Raw genomic sequence first — 20,569 nt, forward strand, 5'->3', positions numbered from 1 at the left:
AACCATGCAACCCTTGTAAACACGAGGACCACCTTCTTCCCTAAGGGTTGTTATTTTTGTGAAAATGAATTACTAATAGAAGCATTTAACACTGAGGAATAATAGATGGTGTTTTCCAGCCCAACATAAAATGGAAGCCCACCCCTCTCTAGCTGCCTGAGGAGTACGCCCTACTGAAAGCAGGGTGGACAGCTCAGGGTGCTGTGCTTGCTTCTCGTGGGCCTCACATTCACAGCGGGGTAACTAGCCAGCTATCTGTTTTCTTTTACTCAGTATACAAACATTCTCTCACTCAGGTCAAAACCTACATGCTCTAGGTCCACAATTAAAAACAGTAATTGTGATGATGTTAATGACACAGGAGTACTTACTAGCTACGAAGGAACATATATGCATTATTTCACCTCAACTTCAACAGACTGGGAAGATAAAACTCAGAAATAAATGGGATACCTTTGGGAATCCACAGGGAAAAAAATTCAGGAGTATGATAAAAAAATGGAAATGTTTCAGTTTTCTGTTCTAATCATTCGGGGACTTAACAGAGCCTCTAGTAGCTGCTCCCTCTAGCAAATCCTGAGTGTTGCTCGCAGCACAGCTAGTCCCTTGGAGCTGATTATACTTCAGAACTGATACCTTATTTTTTGAAGTGGTCCATCAGAAGCAAGAAATAATAGCTATCGGTCCTGTATTTGTAAGAAGGTGGATACTGGTAACCATCAATATCAGAGTTTTATCATTTTAAAAAAAATGACCAATCCAGATCGAGTACTTGAGAATTGACCTATTTGACTACATACCACATGCCCTAACCATCAGGAGCTCTGGACGCGAGGGATAGCTGCAAGGTAAACAAGCAGTCCCTTTGGCTACAAGATCCGGTACTCTGATGGGAATGTCTGTGGACTAAGTAAACGTGGAAAAAAAAATGCGAGAGTGACATGGATGGCAACAGCATACCAGCCAAATGCAAGAGCTATGAAATCCAGCAGAGCACAAGCCTAACAGAGGGTGCCCTGACCATGCCTTGAATATCTTGGGAAATGTGGCTAATAGATTGGAGCCTCATTTCCTTGCCAGCTAAATGGGAATGGAAATAGCAACCACATGACGTCATACTTGCCTACAACTTAAGCTGTTGATGCCGGTACAGTGCTCATCCTGAAGGCTGACACACGCTTTCTGTGTGATATATATTAATTGTTGTAACTGAACAGTTGTTTCGGAAGTTAGCTAAGCTTGTCACGTGATAACAAGTAATTCACATGAAGCACTTCACATGGCAACTGGCACACGGTAAATGCACGTGTGTTAGCCATCTCTGTCGTCACGGTCTTCTGAAGCAGTAGCTGAGAGATCAGTATAGACTACAATCTGAGCCAACGATGTAGTTAAGTGTCCCTGTCTAGAAAGTCATGGCCATCACCATATCTAAACCGCCTAGGACACTTGGCACAAATGTTACTTAATCTTCGGTGAATATTGACAAAAGCGCTGGGGCTTCGGGGAAGACTACAGATCTTTAGACTCTTTTCTCGCTTTGTGGACTAAAACTCGGAATGTGTTCCCATGGGAGATAAAGCACAGAACAGAGCTGTGTTTTCATGGGCACCTGATCTGAATTCTGGATTTTTGGTTCCATGTCCAGCTGGGGAATGTTACGGACTGAATTGATTTCAGGCTTGGGTGATCTCCATAGAGACCTTCAATGCAAGAAGCAATTTTAGAAGAAAAAGGGAGACAGAGGGAGAATATATCTCTCAAAAGACATTCCTAAGTGGTCTTTTCTTCATCAGTAATTAAGCACAAACTCCAAATTCACACACATGTGCAGCTGGCCTTGGGATGCAAGGCCTCTGTTTCCTGGCTTGCTCACGTCTGGCTTCCTGCAGACTGGCTGCACTGGTGAGAGCAGCTTGATCAGAACAGCACCCACAGGGACTGAGAGGGAGTTCTCTAACCACTCCGCCGCTCAGATGGTTTTGTCTCCACTGGAGTTCTTCTCAGTGACACAGTGCATTCTGGAAAATGACGGTACCTTAACTGAGGTGCTCGGTGAGTCTGATCGCTCATCTCAATAATATGTGGAGACAAAAGGCATCCGTGAGCAAAGTTCATTTTGAGGAAAATATCAAAGGCAATCAAATGCCTGCTGCATTTAGGTACAATGCTTCCCTCAGTGGCCTTCCAACTGGGGTGGGGCCCAGCAGGACCACACATTGAGCTCCCAAGTATGAGCCTGACCAGCTCCTGTGGGCTCCACGATTTTGTGACAGGGTGTCTTCTGTGGAGTCTGTCCAGGCCCTGTGATGTGCATGTCCCAGAGCATGAGTAATGCTGCATCAGGGTGAAATGGCAAAGATATGATAATAAAATATATTCATAAGGACATATGTTAAAAGGATGCCAGGGCTGGGGCTGGGCAGGCCTACCGAGAACCCCACAGTGAGGTTTACAGCTCAGCCCTCTCCAGGTCTGCTGGGAGCCCGGCTGTGGGAAGTGACTACACTGAGGGACGCTTCCCGTTTTATATGCCGCCAGCCACGCAGGACCTGAAGCCCTACACAAGTTCATTTTTAATTCCAAGTTCAACCAGACAAGAAGGGGAGCTGATCATTTTTGAACATCCAAATGTATCCCAAAGCTGAGACTTTAAAGGCTGTGGAAGACAGTCATGTTTATTTCCTCTTACATCTGCTTTCAAGGTCATTCAGAAAATAATACACAGCTAGTGAGAACGCCTTCCCTCTGACAGCTCACAACCATGCATTGCCACATATATGCACACGTGCATGCTCTGCCCCTACCTCACACACACACACACACACACACACACACACACACATTGTATAATTACTACAGAAATATCATATGATACCATTCCTTGTTGCCCTAAGATTTAGACTTTTCATTTCATCTATTTCAGTTTGTTCTCTTAAAAAATGAGCACGCTAATGTTTTTATTTCTTTGTTTTTGTTTTGGTAATGAGAAAAATTAACAAATGATGTATGAGAGTTATTTAAGTTCATAGGCTTCAGTGTCTATGAAATTCACATAGAGTTTGAATTTCGGTTGGGTATTTCTGTGTTCCCTGCAAAATGTTCTCTGCTCTGACTTGGTTCAGTGGTTATTCTATTTCCTTTGAATTTACTCCCCAAGGCTTCCTGCTATGTAATAGCTTGGTACCCTTGACCTTGTAGTCTGAACTACTATCCCTCTTGGACAGATATCTAATGGAAAGGGGAGAGAATGAAGCTGTGGAGCCTGCTTCTTTGCAGACAGCTGCTGCTTCGTACCTGACACAGAGCTCACTCGCTCTTGAGGGATACTGCTCTTCCCAGGGCTGAGTTCTGATGAATAAGTCCTGAGAGAGGCTCCCGAGAGGGTCAGCAATGAATCTTAGAGCAGGCTGAGTAATTCTATGAGGGAAATTATTCTTCTGTGGTTCCAGCTTCCACAATTTCTGTTGTGTTTGTGTCTCCAGATGACACACATGAAAGTACGTTCATTCAAGCCCTGGAATGAGGGTCAGGGGAGACAAATGTGGTGACGGCTTCTTCCCCCCCCCCTTCTGAAGTCCCTGATGATAAACCTGCAGCACTTGTGTCTCCCTCACTTGCTATGGAATCCCCTTCTAGGACCTGCCTTGCATGTGAGGAAGCAGCTTCCCTCTGTGAAATGACAGCACTGTGGGGAGAAAGGCCTCAAAAGTGTGTGAACTTGAACACTGAAGCTCTTTCCCCTTCAGTCTTTCATCAAAGCACACTCTGCCAAGGGCGGCAGTTTGGATCCTCTTCCTAAATCAGCAGGGCTCGCTCTCAGGATTTATTACCTGGAGCTGTCTTGGAGGGGGTTTCCCATGAAGGCTCCTCAGTTTTTGCAGATGAAGGAGCTGCCCACATTACCATACAGGGCTTTCCCAGGGGAGGGAGACTCAGCTCCAGGCAGGATTTAGAGTAACCTGCTCTGACCCCCAGTGCTCCACAGCAGAGGTGGGCCCCGAAGAAGTTGGATCAGGTCAAAGGTTACAGGAGCATGAAAACAACAGAGTCCAGAGTTTCAAAGTCTACACAACCATAAAACACCAGGTTTGATTTCAAAGCTCTACTGTGTGATTACCTGTGCTGTTTATTTCTTCAGTCAGCCCAGTGAAGTACCAAGCATCCCACAGGCTGCAGACATAATCAGGAACTGAAGATAGTTTTCTGGGACCATGGGAAATACTTCAAATGAGCTTCTGAGTACTTACTGTGCATCAGACACTCTCCCGGATAAGGCTATGTCATCCATAATCATTTAGACAGTGTGACTGAGAAAAGTCAGGAAAAGGAAAAATTCAGGCAGTAACAACTGGGGGACCAGAAAAATTTAAGATGTCCAAGTTGGTGCTATCCTGGGGTATGTGTGGTCTAGCCCCACTATTTTACAGCAGTAATCTGGGACCTAGAAACTAGGTGCCCATGAGGTCTTGAGGTTAGCTGGAAAGTTCTGATTTGAGCTCAAGTTACATTATGGCTACATCTTTCTAGTTTTATATCTTAAGTTTTTGTCAAGGGCCAGTGAGAAGGCTCAGCAGTTCAGGCTTTTATCAACGAGCCTGGCTAAGAGTTTGATACCTGGGCTCCATATGGCGAGGGGAGAAAAAAACCAACTGCAAGTCACGTTCTGACCTCCACATGTGCTCTCTTGAACACATACACTTGAGAATAAATAGATACAAGGAAAAGGAGGGGAAAACCAACACCAACAAACCCTTGGCAAACTCTCGAGTCACTTGGCAAAGCCAAGAAACCTCAAGGCTGCCAAGGCGCTGTGTGGCTTTCAAAGACTGATGTGCAAGCCCTCTTTTGTCAGCACTTCTGAGAGGTAAAAATATCTATTCTGTTGGTTTCATGGAGGAATGCACAATCTGATGAACATAAAGCACTTAGCACTGATCCTGCAATGCTACAGGGTCTCAGTAAATGCTAACTGCAGCTCTTGGTATTAACTAATATTAATACTAATATTTATCAGTATTAAGTTAGAGCAAAAAAAGAGTATTAAGTATTAAGAAAGAGCAAAAAGTTAGAGGTGAGCACGGCAGGTAAGCTGAGCTATTTCTTCTACTGGTAGGACTGGATCTTTTTTGAACTGAATCCAGACTTAGGGGACTTAGCTCAGTCCCCAGGAGACTGGTCCTGGTCTTCCCTAAGGGGCAGGCCTCCAGTCCTGTTCCTGGCCACATCTGGCCATGAGTAGGTGCCCGATTTGCCCCAGGCCAGTGGACATGGCTCACAGAGACAGAGGCAACAACTGTAGGAACAGTCCACCGTGGCCATGCTTGCAGCCTAATGCAACTGGACCATAGTGTCAGAAGCCAGTAGAGGGCAAGACATGGGAACTGAAGGCTCCACTGTGCCACCCATGGAGACTGGGTACAACAAGAGCCAGGAAGGGACGGGATGAAACCAACATTGAGTAGGCTCTAGGCTCTACCTTCACCTTAAACCCACACTGTGGTACACACACACACACACACACACACACACAAATAACAAAACAAACAGACAAACAAACAAACAAAACTGTGCACATTGTACAGCTAAGAAAACAAGAATGCAGGGAGCCGGGGTGACCTGCCCAGCTTTGTACAGGAGGGAATAAAATGGACACCTTTGCCTGTTTCCCCACAGTCCTACCTCATACCCTCTATTTCTTGTTGCAGGGAGCAGAGCACCTCAATCTGCTTTTAGGATCTGCCCCAGCCCTCTAACCTCAGGGACACACAGCAAGCAAATCAGTATTCCAGATGAAAACAAAACAAAACAAAACAAAAAACAAAAATCAGAACAAATAACAACAAAACAAACAAAAACTGTACATCAGGCAGCCCAGCTACTGTTGATGTCTGTTTAAGACAATGTTCAGCAGGATTCCAATGACGGTATTCTGAGTAGTCCCCAGGGTCCCGGAAAAGTAACCAGGCACCTTTGCGCTTATCCTTCAGGTTGGGGAGTAACACCTTCAAAAACATGCAGCGCCGGCACACCACCCTGAGGGAGAAGGGGCGCCGCCAGGCCATCCGGGGTCCCGCCTACATGTTCAACGAGAAGGGGACCAGCCTGACCCCCGAGGAGGAGCGCTTCCTGGACTCGGCCGAGTATGGCAACATCCCGGTGGTCAGGAAGATGCTGGAGGAGTCCAAGACCCTCAATTTCAACTGTGTGGACTACATGGGGCAGAACGCGCTGCAGCTGGCCGTGGGCAATGAGCACCTGGAGGTCACGGAGCTGCTGCTCAAGAAGGAGAACCTGGCGCGAGTGGGCGACGCGCTGCTGCTGGCCATCAGCAAGGGCTACGTGCGCATCGTGGAGGCCATCCTCAACCACCCGGCCTTCGCGCAGGGCCAGCGCCTGACGCTCAGCCCTCTGGAGCAGGAGCTGCGGGATGACGACTTCTACGCCTACGACGAGGACGGCACACGCTTCTCCCACGACATCACGCCCATCATCCTGGCGGCGCACTGCCAGGAGTATGAGATTGTGCACATCCTGCTGCTCAAGGGGGCGCGCATCGAGCGGCCCCACGACTACTTCTGCAAGTGCTCCGAGTGCACGGAGAAGCAGCGTAAGGACTCCTTCAGCCACTCGCGCTCGCGCATGAACGCCTACAAGGGGCTGGCCAGCGCCGCCTACCTGTCCCTGTCCAGCGAGGACCCTGTCCTCACTGCGCTGGAGCTCAGCAACGAGCTAGCCAGGTTGGCCAACATTGAGACTGAATTCAAGGTAACCCTCCGTCCTGGCCATCCTTCGGGCAGGTGGCCCAGGGGCCCTTCCGTGTGTACCTAATAGCAAAACGGGTTGTGCACACACACACACACACACACACACACCCCTAAGGCCGGGCGAAAGGCTTCGGGTTCTTATGTTTGGGGCTCAAAGCGGGAGAAGAGTGTTGTCAGGTTGGTCTGCAGGTGCAGGCCTGGGGAAAAGCAGCCCGGAAGAAGGATGTTTTAAACTACACAAAGTTAGTGAAAAGGGCAGGCAGACAGAGGTGACCTGTCAGAGAATCAGCTCTGGCCCTAGAAGCTCAGAAAGACCCAACACCCAGCCATCTGAGGTTACCTCCAGGCCTGGGCCTCAGACTTAGCGCCACTGCTTCATCCGGTGCTTCTGACCGTCGCATTCACATTGCTACCCTACCTGAACTGCTGGTCCTTCAGTCCGCTTCAGAATGACCCTGAAAAGAATTTTGGCTTCTCAAAAACTTTTGAGCTAGGGTCTTGCTGTGTAAACCCAGCTTGACTCACACTCTTAGTTCTCCTGCCTCCCTCTCTCTAGGCCTAAAGTTGCAAGCGTGTGGTGTGACACCACTGCAGGGCCAGCCTTTCCCAGACCCAGCGGCCTGCTGCTGTTGTTCCGTCCCTTGGCTGCCGCAGAGGCACAGGAAAGAGGGAATTGAAACCCTTCTTAGAGAAGGGTTCAGCGGTCACTCCAGTGAATACGGCCCAGGGCTGTCCTGGAATCAGCCATCTTGAGAATACCTCAGCCTACGGGCCAGCTCCGATGGCTGGAGACCACCCCCAAGGGCTATTACTGAAGCATGGGCTTTTGCTTTCACTGCCAACCGACATTTACTCTGAAGGGGAAGGCTGGGCCCGGGTCTAAGAGTCTCTTCTGACGGGATGTTTACTAAGAAAAGCAAACGTTGATTAGGTTCTTGGGGCGTCGACTGCCCATCTGGCTCACCTATGGCCTCTTATTTAACACCAACAACCAAGTGTGGAGGGAATGACACCCCCATTTTGCATGACAGCGCAGAGCTGAGAGCTAAGAAAGCAGCCAGGCTCCACAGCCCATTCTTAATCACTCCAGCTGACAGGTACTGAGGCCTTTCTCACAGGCTCAGCTTCACAGTTTTGCCGGCCTTTATCAAAATGGTGGGCTGGGCGTGGCCAGGCGGGGGACCCACAGCTAGACTTTCTGACCTCTCCTCACTTGCTAAGGAACTGCATGTCCTGAGGCCCTGGGAATACAGAAAGGTGTCACACCCAGAACCGGCCCTTGTCCAAGAGACGTCAGTGTAGGAAGTGTCCCTGCATGGGGACACTCAGCTGGTCAAGGATGAATCCCAAGGAGCAAGGAGGCCTTTGGCCAAGCTGCTCAGGCAGGAGTCGGAGGAAGAGCTAGAATAGGGTTGGGCCTGGATGAGACAGCAGAGAGTGAGACCCACAACAGCCCAAGGGAGGGAGGGGACAGAGAAGAAGCTCTGTGTGACTGACTGCAACACAGCTTCCAGTGCTGGGAGGGGGGGTGAGCCCAGAGGATGCCATCTATCAGTCTGAGCACTTTGCATGTTATCCTGTAGGAAATGAAAACACACACACACACACACACACAATGCACAGGTAAGGGACTACAGCGGTGACAGACAGAGATGTGGAAGTTGGTTTGACAGGAAAGTAAGATGAATTAGAGGATGCAAACTGTAACGAGATACAGAGGCAATTTGGTTATGCGATGTGAGACCAAAGACTCCGGTCTGTTGAGAGAAGCTTGTCCCACAAGCCTGGGGTAGCTGAGCTTGGCTAACAGGAGGGAACAAGGCCACAGGCTGTGAAAAAAGGGAGTCCTGTAATTGTGCTTATTTTATTCCATCTGCTCCAACTAAGCCCTGCCTACTGAACCGCAGCTACTTCCAAGATCCCTGCACTGCTCTTGGCCTCATTTAGACAGAGGTGCAGGCCAGCCTGTGGGAGCTCTCGGGACACAGCCATTGCCTCTTTCCTTGTCTGTCTACCAACCTCGGTCTCCTGAGGCCAAGGACGTCCCAGCAAATGTCCGTGGAGCTTTGCCTGTTGCCCAGTGTTCAGGTGGACCCTGCAAGGCTGTGTGGCAGTAATGGCCAAGCCAGTTGATTCAGGGACCAGTTCTGGCCAAAGGACTAAAGCAGGCGAAAAAAAAATAGTTACTGGAAAAGGGTACCTGGGTAATTGCATGGCTCTCTACTTACCTCACTCCTGGAAGTATGCCAGCCTAAATAAAACAATGCTAGAGTAACATTTGGAAGCCCATCTGAGGCGTCTGTTTCCATGAGTAAAATCTGAGGGTCTGTCATACTAATAAATACGATCTCTAAATCTGGAAGATATTTGAGAGCATATTCTGAAATCAAATACGATATTTGATTTCAAAGGCAAATAGTGAAAATTGTGGACAATTGAGAAGGCTACAAACACGGTGAGAAATATTCGCTGCGAGGCAGTGATTCGCTCAGAGTTAAAACTAGCTTAAGAGCATTTGCTGACTATTAACACCTTCCTAGGTGACTCGTGTGAAAGAACGTATTTCAGAATGTGGATAAATGGTCCATTATAAGCTAATTTAACTGATCTTTGGAACTTACTACTTGTTCAGCTGTCTCTGTATGTGCCATCCCAGTATTATAAATCTTCTCAGAGAGCAGCACTGCAGGAAGTCAGCTTGCAACAAGAGACTAAAGAACACGTGGGTGTGTTCTTCAAATCCCTCCATGAGTCTGTTCCATTTTCAAGGGACTATGTGTTACTGTTTAGGTAGCCACGTTATGGATATGACCGGATATTGTCAATTACAGAGAGATGTCAGAGGCTCACTAGAAATATGCCATAAGTCACCCTCCATGTCATCCTTCATGTTCTAGAGTGACTTTTTCTGGGCAGGAAACATTATACATAATAATCCTGAATTCCATTACCTGGGCTGTTAGTTTGGGAATTATTATAATTTATTAGAAGTTTCTAGTATCGTCGTTAATAAGAGGTATAACTGATATCAAGGTCTCAGGTAAATTGTAGCTGAGGTGAGATGCAGCAAGCCATTATTTTGGTGAGGAAATTAAATAGCCACTCAAGGACTGTCTTGGATCTAGAAAGGTATTAAACTTTGATGTGGTCGCTGCAGCCTTGCTAGTGCTGCAAATGGAGCCTAGTAAATTAGTAGGCACTCTGAAAATACTTGATGAAGAGGGTGAGGGAATTCCCCAAAAGAAAATCATTCCAGCTGCTGAGGCAAGTGATTACTTGGTATCTAATTTAACCTTCTCATACATGTACATTTATTTAACGGAGGCATTTGATATGCATCCTTTGGGAAGCTGGGAAAGTTCTAAAGAAGGTTACACCCTTGGTGGGTATTCTCGCTCACTTTCTGTTGCCGTAATAACCACTATGGCCAAAGCAATCTGAGGAGAAAAGGGCTAGTGAAGGCTTTCTGGTCACAGTCCAGCCTCAAGGGAAGCCAAGACAGGAACTCCAGGCAGGAACCGGGGTTAGTGACTGAAGCAGAGACCACAGGAGATGCTGCTTCTGGCTTGCTCTCCCTGGCTTTCCCTTAGCTACCTTTCTTATATAGTCCAGGATGGATGATGCCACTCACCACAGGCTGGACCCTTCCCACAGCAACCATTGATCAAGAAAATACCCTACAGACACGCCCACATGTCAATCTGAAGGACAGTTATTCAGCTGAGGTTCCCTCTTCCCAGCTACTCTAATTTGTGTCAAGCTAATAAAAACGAACCCGCCAGTATGACAGAGGGAAAAAAGTCCACACTAAATAACTGGGGATTGAGTATATTCTGCACTCTGTAGTGTGTGTGTGTGTGTGTGTGTGTGTGTGTGTGTTTCTGGCTTTACTTAAAGTGGGGCTTGGAGACAGTGTTGACTGATGGGTGGAGAGCAATGAGGAGGGACCACTACTGAGAGAGAGGGCAGCAGTGTGGATGCCTTCTAGCTCCTTTACATTCTGCTACCATTGAGGAGTATCTGTGTTCCTAAATCAGGGAAGGAAGAAGCAACGTTAAGTAACAGTTAAGTAAAGTGTATCTGTTACACTGTATCTGTTTCACTGTTACTTAATAAGATACATTGTTACTTAACATTGCTTCTTCCTTCCCTGACTTAGTAACAGTGTATCTGTTACTTAACGTTTGGCTATTCTGAAGATGGGCAAAGGTATGACCCAGGAGGCATCTCCTGTAGGTATAGCGCCAGCACGGAAGCGACTGTGCTTCAGCCTAGAGCTCAGAAGGGGAAGAGATCAAACTGCAACCTCATCTTTTTTAGCGCATTACTGACCTTTCTGAGCATCGATGGATTCTTAACCACACGTATTATGAAAAGCAGATGATGAATTATGTATCGATGTTTGTGCTGTCAGTTTAAGACCCATAAAAAAACTCTCTGGGACTAAAATACCTCAAATTAAAAATGCAAATAATGATAAATCAGACCGATTTAACACCTGCTGTGGTTCAGGGCACACCCACTGTGGAAGGTAAAGATGGTCCTCTGCACTCCACTGGAAAACCTCTCAAAGGGAACAAAGAAGAGGGAGGAAGTGTCTTTATCTCCTGATGCTGGGAGCTCACAGGACATCTGAACTGTGGAAACTGGAGCCATAAAGCCTGGAAGCGAAGGAAAGGCCCAGCCTGGGCCTGAGGCAGTGAGAAAAGCCCAGTGTGCTCCAGTGTTTGGATCAATTCCTCATATGCTTTGGGTTTCTAAATTGTAAAACCAACACCCTAGGAAAACAGAGTTTCCTTGATGCTGGCTGGTAGTATAAACAGATGTCTGTTTAATATGCAGGGAGCAGCTTGAAAACTATTCCGTTTTCCATTGAGAAAATGTTTTCCTAAAGCTGTGAAGGCTGCAGGTGTTAAAGGGAAGGTGTTTTGTGACTGGGGTATGTGTGGAGGAGAATCTGGCAGAAAAGTCCTCCAAGCACTCACTTTTATACCATCCCCCACGCCCCTGGAGATCTGGTGTGACACGCCAGCCCCGTGTGGGGACAGCCAATGATGCACAACCTGGGCAGAGGACAGAGAAGTCTCAGGTTGGTCAGCACTGCAGGCTGAATGTGCTTGTCTGTGGCCAGTCCACCCTGGGGCAGTGCTCGAAGGCCCCTGGGCTCGAGAGTGATTGCTGGGAAATAAGAAAAAGACAACTGTGCCCTAGGTCCTGGACTTCCCCCGTTTTACTCTCTGGGTGTCTAGAGGAGCAGCTCAACAAAGCATGCGCTGATGAGGTGACATCACAGGAAATCAGCTACACGGCGTGTCTTTCATGACAGTTGTGCACTCACTGGATCACAAACGGTGCCTAAAATTAGAAGCTCCTGCTCTTCCAGGTTTGTGCTGTCGAGAGCTTCAGTGTACAGGGAGAGAGTGTAGGTTGGGTGACAGGTACTTGAGTAGGTCAAAGGAGGGTGTGGGAAGGGCACAGGCTCCAGTGAGCACCCCAAAATGCCATGCTTCATTTCCTCGGTGCAGAGAGGAAGATCCAAGACCGACCGACCTCAGTTTCATCTGCTAATCATGCAGTTTCAGCATCATCCCAAAGTTCTTTTTCTTACTTCAAGAGTGGAGGGTAGGAAGGACTGGACACTCGCAACTTGTCCAGCGGATGCTTGCTTCCCTACCTAGCCCATTCCTCTGCCTCAGATGTCCACCACGTGATCTGCAAGAACTTCATACACCTCATGCCACTTGATGTCCAGAAAATTCTGACACCTCTAAGTTGCTGTCCAAAGGTGACCTCAGTGTTGGGAAAACAAGCTGAGGGGCTTTACCCCTAACGATCTCCCAGTGTGGAGGACGGTTAGGTGAGATGGGGAATATACACAGAAAGCCATCTGCAGAGAGCCTGATGCACTGTGGGTACAGCTGACAGAGGTTCCCTTTGCTTTCCTGTGGGACCAGCACCACAGCTTTTCCCTCCAGTGAACACAGCTTCCATTTTAGCTCTTTGGGGAGGGTCTCTGTCCTCGATTTTAGCTAAGTTTCCCAACCCCTTACCAGCTCTTTGCAGAACAAGGGGGGGAAAAGCATCTAGGCTGTACATGTGAGCTCCATGATTAGAAATGAGCCAAGGGAGTATTTTCAATTGAAAAAATGCAGACCACTGAAATTGGATAAGCTAAAATATTACTGTGAAAAGAAATTATGTGGGCTGGAAAGAGACGGCAAAGAGGAGGAGGGAGGCGGAAGCAGGCAGGCAGCACCCCTACCAAACACACACAGATTATCTGTTGAAAAATATCTCCATGAAAAGATTCTTTAGCGCCCCCACGTGCACACACAAACACACACACACACACACACACACAAATCATTTCCTACCGAAGTATAACTGTCAGTCTGAAATATCAGAAAATGGCGACAGTTGTTCAAAGAAATTAGCTAACTGAGAGTTAGGACAAATTGAATCAAATGGATACATGCAGAAGGAGTTTTCTCTGAAAAGGAAAGGTCACAATGCATTACGAACTGATCATCTCAGCTGCCCAACTATGAGCATGTAGGCACTTGCTTTATCAACAGTAAAATCACGTTTACATTAAACATGAAACTAAGTGCTTGGTGGGAACGAGACAGGATATAGACTCATGGATGACCTGCAGTTCCCAAGCTCTTTGAAACCTTAGCCTCTATGCCACCACTGAGGCTGGAGTCTGACGCACAGGCAGTAGGCTTGGGGTAAAGATGCAGTGGTGGCAGTGTCTGCTGGGAGAGACAGCATTCTTCAAGAGTCGCAGAGATAAGCACAGCATCCCAAACCCCTAAGTGAACCTTCCTCACCGTTAACTTGGTGAGGCAGCTGACTGTCGGGAGATGGTGCATGCTTGAGGATGTCTCCCACAAGGTAATGCTTACTGAAACCCAAGGCCATGAAAGAGAGGGACATTGGAAGAGGAAAAGGGTTCCCAGCCCAGAAAAGGTACATGAGCTATCCGCTACAGAGAAGGAAGACGCTCATTCCAAGAATGTGAGCATCTTGGAATGGGTCTGCTGTAACAGCCAAGGGAGGTGAGGCAGGCAATAGGGAAGCTGGTGAGGACCTCAGCCTTTCCACTGGGGCCTGTGGTCCAAAGCTGATCTTGCTGTCAGGTGGGGAGTGAGCCATTGGACACCTTCAGAGAGGATCCAATTCTCTTGATGTGGAAAACGGATGTGAAAGGACAGACTGAAAGGCGCTAGGAGGCTACTGTTGATAGACATCTCCTCCCTGGAAGGGGGTGGAGAGGGCACATGAGTAAGGCATGACCAGCTCACCTCCGTGAGCAAGTAAGGCATCAAAAACACAACAGAGGGCAAAACTACCTGGACATCTTTCTCGTCATGTGTTTCCCAGGACTGTGATCCTGTCCCTGGGATCCCTCACTGCTGGGAGAGGCACAGGGAGGGGAGGCAGAGGAGAGTCAGTTCCACAGAGGCTACTGGATTTTAACCCAGTGCAGTTTTCAAACTCTCAGGACACTTTTTCCCTGTTGGTTGCCTGGAGCAATAAGGTTTTTCGTTAAAAAACAATTGGACCTCAATCTCTGATTTGTGTTGAACTGCAGCTTGTACCAGCACAAATAAAGGCTAGGGTAGACATCTGTTCCTTCCTTTCTTCCTTCCTTGCTTCCTTCCTTGCTTCTTGTGGAGGGTATTGAGGCTTACAAAGCAACTGGGAACTGAGTAGGAATAAGGCCTAACACCCTCCTTGGACATTCAGCTGAGCCTGCATCTTCCACTGCTGCTCTGACCTAGTCTCAAATGCTGTGGTTTACAGACAAGTTTATTAGACTCTGCTACTGAGGCGGGCAGTCCAGGACCACAGTGTGAATGGAAGCTCACTGTCTCTGAAGGACTAAGGAGCATCTTTTTCCTGTCACTCTTTTTCCTGTCATCTTTTTCCGGTAGCTGCTACTATGACTTGGCTTGTCTGTGCATTGCTCCCATCGCCGCTCCTTCTGATGGAGAAACTTCCTTGTCTGTTTCTGTGTCTCTTTTCTTCTTAGAAGCGTATGAATAATTTGGGGCTAAGGGCTCACCCTTCTGAAGCAGGGCTTCCTTGTAATTAATTGTACCAGCAACTACCCCGTTAGAAAATAAGGCCACATGCTCGTGGTCCAGAGAGGACTTGGATTAGGGGAGTGCATAGTTCAGCTTCATACAGTACGGGAAACAGTGGGCTAAGATGAACTAGAGGTGAAAACCTAGAATCCAGGCAGAGCTTCACGGGGGGGGGGGGCAGAGAGAGGCAGGTCATCGGGATTTCTGGGAAGCCTAAAGCCATGAGCGTGTGTATGTGCGTGTGTCTGGGTGTTTGTGTGTATTCGTTGTGTGTGTTCATACACATGTGTGTCTCTGTGTGTGTGGCCATGTATGTGCATCTGTGTGCCTATCTAGGCACGTGTCTGTGCATGTGTATGTGGATGTGTCTGTCAGTGTGTGTGTGCACATGTGTGCATGAGTAACGCATATGTGAGCATAAGTGTGCTCGTGCATGCATATGTGTGTGTGTGTGTGTGTGTGTGTGTGTGTGTGGTGTTTAGGGGAGGGAGGATGGTAAAGGTAAGAGAGCAGCTCACAGAAGCAGTAAAAAGAAACTTGGCCAAAGGCATTAAGCCTCGCAAGTGTGAGGAAGCCATTTTCTGCTTTGAGATAATAAAAACGAAACACTTTTCATCACAGAACTTTTTTAAAATATAGAAAAGTAGCTGAAACACAGCGTCAAAATTAACCTACATATAAAGATAATGATAATACATATTTTGATATTTTTCTTTCTAGACTTCCTCCACACCCCAAGTGCAAAAATCTAAATGATTACAATGACCCCCACTGAAAAGCACCTCTGATGTTCCTGTTGCTCCTACTCGATTCCGAGTCCTTTTCTTTCTTCTTCCCCATAGAACCCTACTTCTTTGCTTACAGAGAGAAGGCATGTACAGCCCCATTCATTTGTAAAACGCATCTCTTGTAGTTACTGTGTTCCCAAAGTTCTAGAGGCAGAAAAAAAATCATCAAAATATCCTACTATCCGCCATTGTGGAGTTTATGAAGACTACAGAAAAACATAATGTCTCCAGTATTATATGCAAGGGACTATGGACTAGAACTGGGGCCTCTCTTACTCTCGCACTCAATCCTGTGTGATCTATTGAGAACACAGATGGAGAGATCAATGTTCCTATGGGTAAACTTCATTTATTATGTCTGCCCACTGTCTAGTATAATGGTCTCTGGGTCCTGTCTGTCCTTTGTCCATACCCACGCTAGGAAGGCAGCTCCCAAAAATACCTTCTCCCAGCTTGGCAGCTGTCTCTGCAGAGATGAGAATGGTGTGTGCCATTTGGTCTACCACAAGGCCTTTGGGTGACATTCTCATAATAGAAGCCAGATTAACAAAAGAAAAGCATGGTAAAGTTAGTTTTAAACATTTCATGGACACAGGAGCCTTCTGAAATGAGCTCACACTCCTTCCTCCTCCTGTAGGACCATCACACCAGAACATTTCAGTGTACAGGACAGTTATTCAGTCATTCACTTAAGAACTGTGTCCTTTGTATATACCTGGAAAAAAATGAAGTGAACATGGCAGTGATTTGCTGTTGAAAGTCTGTGTATAAAAAGTCCCTACCTGGGGTTTGATGAGCAGACGAGTAATCGTTTTTACCACCTCCTCCCTTCATGTTTCCTCAGGTGACTCCTCTCTCATAGACTGACCCTGCCTCCATCCCTGACTCCCACAGAATTGCTTAGGTTGGGAAGCCGTTGGACTATCATAGATTTGGTTTTGGTGACCGTGTCGCTTAAGTTTCCTAAGGACTGCTGTTTATCAACTAGGGACCTAACATGGAAATAGGAAAATCATTTCTTTGTTTAGGTTTGGTAGCGTGTAAAGAAGCAAATGTGGCCATATGGCCATGGCCTGTTGGCAACAGGCTGAGGACTCAACCTGGCAAGGTTTGTCCAGAATCCTTTGGCCTCCCTGTATACCACCATTCTTCTCTTGGCTCCAAGGCAGGGAAGTTCAGTCAGAGAGTTTCCTTATAACCAGCTTTCAACAGAGACAAGGAGGAAAATGTAAGAGCAACCTCTCTGATCACGAATACTTCAGGGTAATGCTTTCTGAGGTTCTAAAATCTGTTAAATCTGTCTGTGGCACTTTTAAAAACTCTTGGTTTTTAAATAATGTGAAGGTGTACTCCTGCTCGAAAAGACACCTTTTCCCTCCTCCTCCAGTCCTAAATATTCTCTCTTCCTGTTTGTTTCCCTTCTGCTAAGTGCATAGACTCAGCAGTCACATTTAAGTCTTCAGTCCAACTGAAGCTTCCTTTTCTATGCAGAGTGAGTTTCTAATAGAGTTTACTTTTTCTATACAAATGGTGTCCTAGCGTCATCCCTTAAAGAGTCTGCCTTTCCAGCTTCATGGCCACCATCATCACACACCAGTTCTCAAGTTGCACATGGTTCTGTTTTCATGCTGTTTAGCACATTCCAGTACTCCCTCTACCTGCTGTTCTGTGCAATCCTTCACAATTTCACTCTTAGAAACTTGGGATTTGACCAGTACCAAGTTGGGAATCCAGTGGAGAGGGTGGTGGTAGTGATGATGGTGCTGGTGATGATGATGGTGATGATAATGATGGTGCTGGTGGTGGCTTAGTGATGATGGTGGTGATGGCGGTGGAGATGGTGGAGATGGTGGTTATCATGGTGGCGATAATGGTGGTGGTGCTGGTTATGGTGGTAGTGTTTTGATAGTGCTAGTTTGTTTATGGATACATTTGTTGTGTACAATTGGGATATGAATGCATAAAAATCTGTAATCCTGTCCTTTTCTCTGAGTATTATAACTTCAGCACACACACATGCTCCTGTTAGGTGGGTGATTCAATAAACATCATCTCCTCCAGAGTTTTGCCATCACCTTCAACAAAATCAAATCTGTAAGCATCCAATAGCTTCTCAACATAGAGCACATCAATGTGAGTCAAGGGACTGAGGCAGGGTCAAGTCTCTGAGAATGGCCACCTGAGGAAATATCCAAGGTGGAAAAGGGGGGGGGGAGATCACTCACCTGTCTATCTACCTCCAGCTAGGCGGCTCTCAGGGGCAAAATTTAAACCTTAAATGAAACCACGTTCAGTTCATTTTCCCTAGCTTTGTTTTCAGTGTTACTGTGTTTTGTGGATTTTTGAGCTACGTGCAGAGAAGTCATGCTCTTGTGTAACTCATGAGTTATGAAAAGCTGGTAAATGCCACTGCAGCCCCTGGGTACAAATGAGTCCATTTAATGCCAATCAAGAAATCCGAGAACTACAGTTGGCTGAAAAGTGAAAATTCTCTGTCACTCAGATGTAATGAGCCAGAAATCTCTTTGACATTGATGAACTAAATGCCTTTCCTTTTTATCCTCTTTATTTATAAACCCTGTGATTAGGACCTACTGTACATGCCATGCACTCAAACATAGTACAGAGACAAGGTACCCTAAAAGAAGTGCTCCTCAAAATCCTAGCATGGGTGCCCTTCACAGCCCGAGCAAAGGGAGTACACGTTCTCTTCTACTGAACAAAACTGAGCAGTTACCTCCCCCTGCGCTCTCCTCCCACTGCACATGCACTGCCTCCATCCTCACTCTCCTCCCACTGCACATGCAGTGCCTCCATCCTCACTCTCCTCCCACTGCACGTGCAGTGCCTCCATCCTCACTCTCCTCCCACTGCACGTGCAGTGCCTCCATCCTCACTCTCCTCCCATTGCACATGCAGTGCCTCCATCCTCACTCTCCTCCCCACTGCAGCTGCAGTGCCTCCATCCACTCTATCTGGAAGATGAAGAAAACTAATTAAAAACTGACAGTGTTTCTATTCCTCTAAAATCACAGTGATCGAAGAGTGATGGTGGTCCAAACAGAAAAGGGGCTGCTCGAATGCTGGACGGTGGACCGTGTACCACCTTACCCTGAACTTTCCACCACCACCTACGTACTATGAAATTAACAATAAGCAGCTGCCTCTCAGGCTCTGGAGAAAGATTGCTAATTGCTAATAACAAATGGTTTGAAGAGCCTCCCTCTTGCCTACTCTCTTTTCCTCTCCTACCTTCTTCCTTCTTCTCTACCTTTCTCTCCCTTTTTCTTCCCTCTACACCATTCCTTTCCTGCCCCTCCTCTGTCTCCTTCTGCTCTCTTTTCTACCTCACCTTCTCATCTCTTTACCCAAAGCACTCGCTTGCTTGAATGTGACAGGTGGGAGCCTGCAGTCCCTCCCTGGGTGTATCAGCTTATAGCCACCAGCCTTCTCTCTTCATGATGAGGTTCCCAGAGCACCCTGAACCTTCTCCTGCATATTATGTGACAATGCTTGTTTGGGCCTTTTCCTGTCACACTTAAGACTGCTAGACTTTCTGCAAACAACATCTCTTCTCAGGTGATTATGGTGTTTGAAGTTCGTTCTCCAAAGAGTCCACTCAACACTTTGGCAAGGCACATTAGAAACTTGATGTTTTATGGGCTTAAAACAGATACTTCAGCATAAACATGGAAATGAGCTGCAGAAACTGTGCAAGAATAGAAAAAAAATTCAAATTAGGCTGAAAACATCAGGAGCCAGAACTGATTCCTTTAAATAGTATCTGCCCTATGCAGACGGATTTGGAAATCAGACTTGAAGCAGAGTGTTGGGTCTGATCCTCACACACATATGCCGTACAAGTTTTGCCGAGTGCTCACGTGGTAGATACACTTTAGACATTACTCCAGGGAATTAAACAGCTTGGAATCTTATGGTCAGACTCTCCCAAGCTATGTCACATGTCAGTGATATCATGTGATAAAGTTTTAAAAACAAGAATAAGGCAGAGACGGGGGAGACAATTCCAGGAGAAGAACAGCAGAAAAGATCCAGGCTCTGTCACATGACTTTGGCTGAGCCTTCCATTGCTCAGCATTTCACCCTCCTCATTCTGAAGACCAGGTTCTTGAAGTGCATAATCCCCCAACAAGCCCCAATGCTTCCGAGCCATTTCTGCTCGGTTTTTGTAGAATACTATGTAGAATACATGTACATGCACAGTTTTTAAACTATAGAGGATAAAAACAAGAATACTCCCCAGCTGGAAACATTGTCTTAATTGAAATGTAAGAGGGAACTATTATTCCTATTTTACAGATAAGCAAGCAGACTAAAGAGTTAAAACTTATCTGTACAGGGTAGTTTCCCTCTTTGTCCCAAGTCCTGTACTGGGGACTAAAGATTCAGAGGACATGAAATCTGAGCTCCAGGTTCAAAGCAAGGGAAGAGGCTAGAGAGTAAGGAGATCCTCACAGGATAATATGTGTAAGAAAAGAAAAACCAAGAAAACACAGGAGCACACAGTGAAGGGCTTGGCAGTGTGAGCAAAGGCTTCCCAGAGTGTTGCTATTCCGGAGGAGTTTGACAAATGGCAACAGCAAGGAGAGAGTGAAGAGTGAGTGTGAGTGGAGGCAGAGTGGGCTCAGAGGGCCTGTGCACAGGTGTGCCTGGAGGAGAGTTTGGATTCTGAGGAGGTTAATGTTATCAAGGATGCTGAGGCATAATTGGGACACTTTGAGCTTTCCCTCCTAGATTCTGGCATCTGGGTAGACAAGACTGTGGTAGATAAACTAACCAATCTGTAGGTTAACACAGAGGCTACACACAGGACCATGACAGGAATGGGCACAGGAGTCACATGGAAGAGACATTTGGGACTTGGATCCATGGGTCTTGGTAATGAACTGGCAGAGATAAA

General features: G+C 46.9%; 1 protein-coding gene across 3 annotated transcripts in view; it reads left to right on the plus strand.

Moving 5' to 3' along the window:
- Trpc7 (transient receptor potential cation channel subfamily C member 7) overlaps positions 1-20,569 on the plus strand; it is a 117,409-nt gene that overhangs the window by 1,774 nt on the left and 95,066 nt on the right. For all 3 annotated transcript variants that reach the window (XM_021650831.2, XM_021650830.2, XM_060380588.1), the window contains exon 2: positions 5,991-6,768. In XM_021650831.2, coding sequence (XP_021506506.1) covers positions 5,991-6,768 — 778 coding nt within the window. The remainder of the gene's footprint in view (positions 1-5,990; positions 6,769-20,569) is intronic.

The sequence above is a fragment of the Meriones unguiculatus genome, chromosome 3 (assembly GCF_030254825.1).
Source record: "Meriones unguiculatus strain TT.TT164.6M chromosome 3, Bangor_MerUng_6.1, whole genome shotgun sequence".
NCBI classification, from domain to species: Eukaryota; Metazoa; Chordata; class Mammalia; order Rodentia; family Muridae; genus Meriones; species Meriones unguiculatus.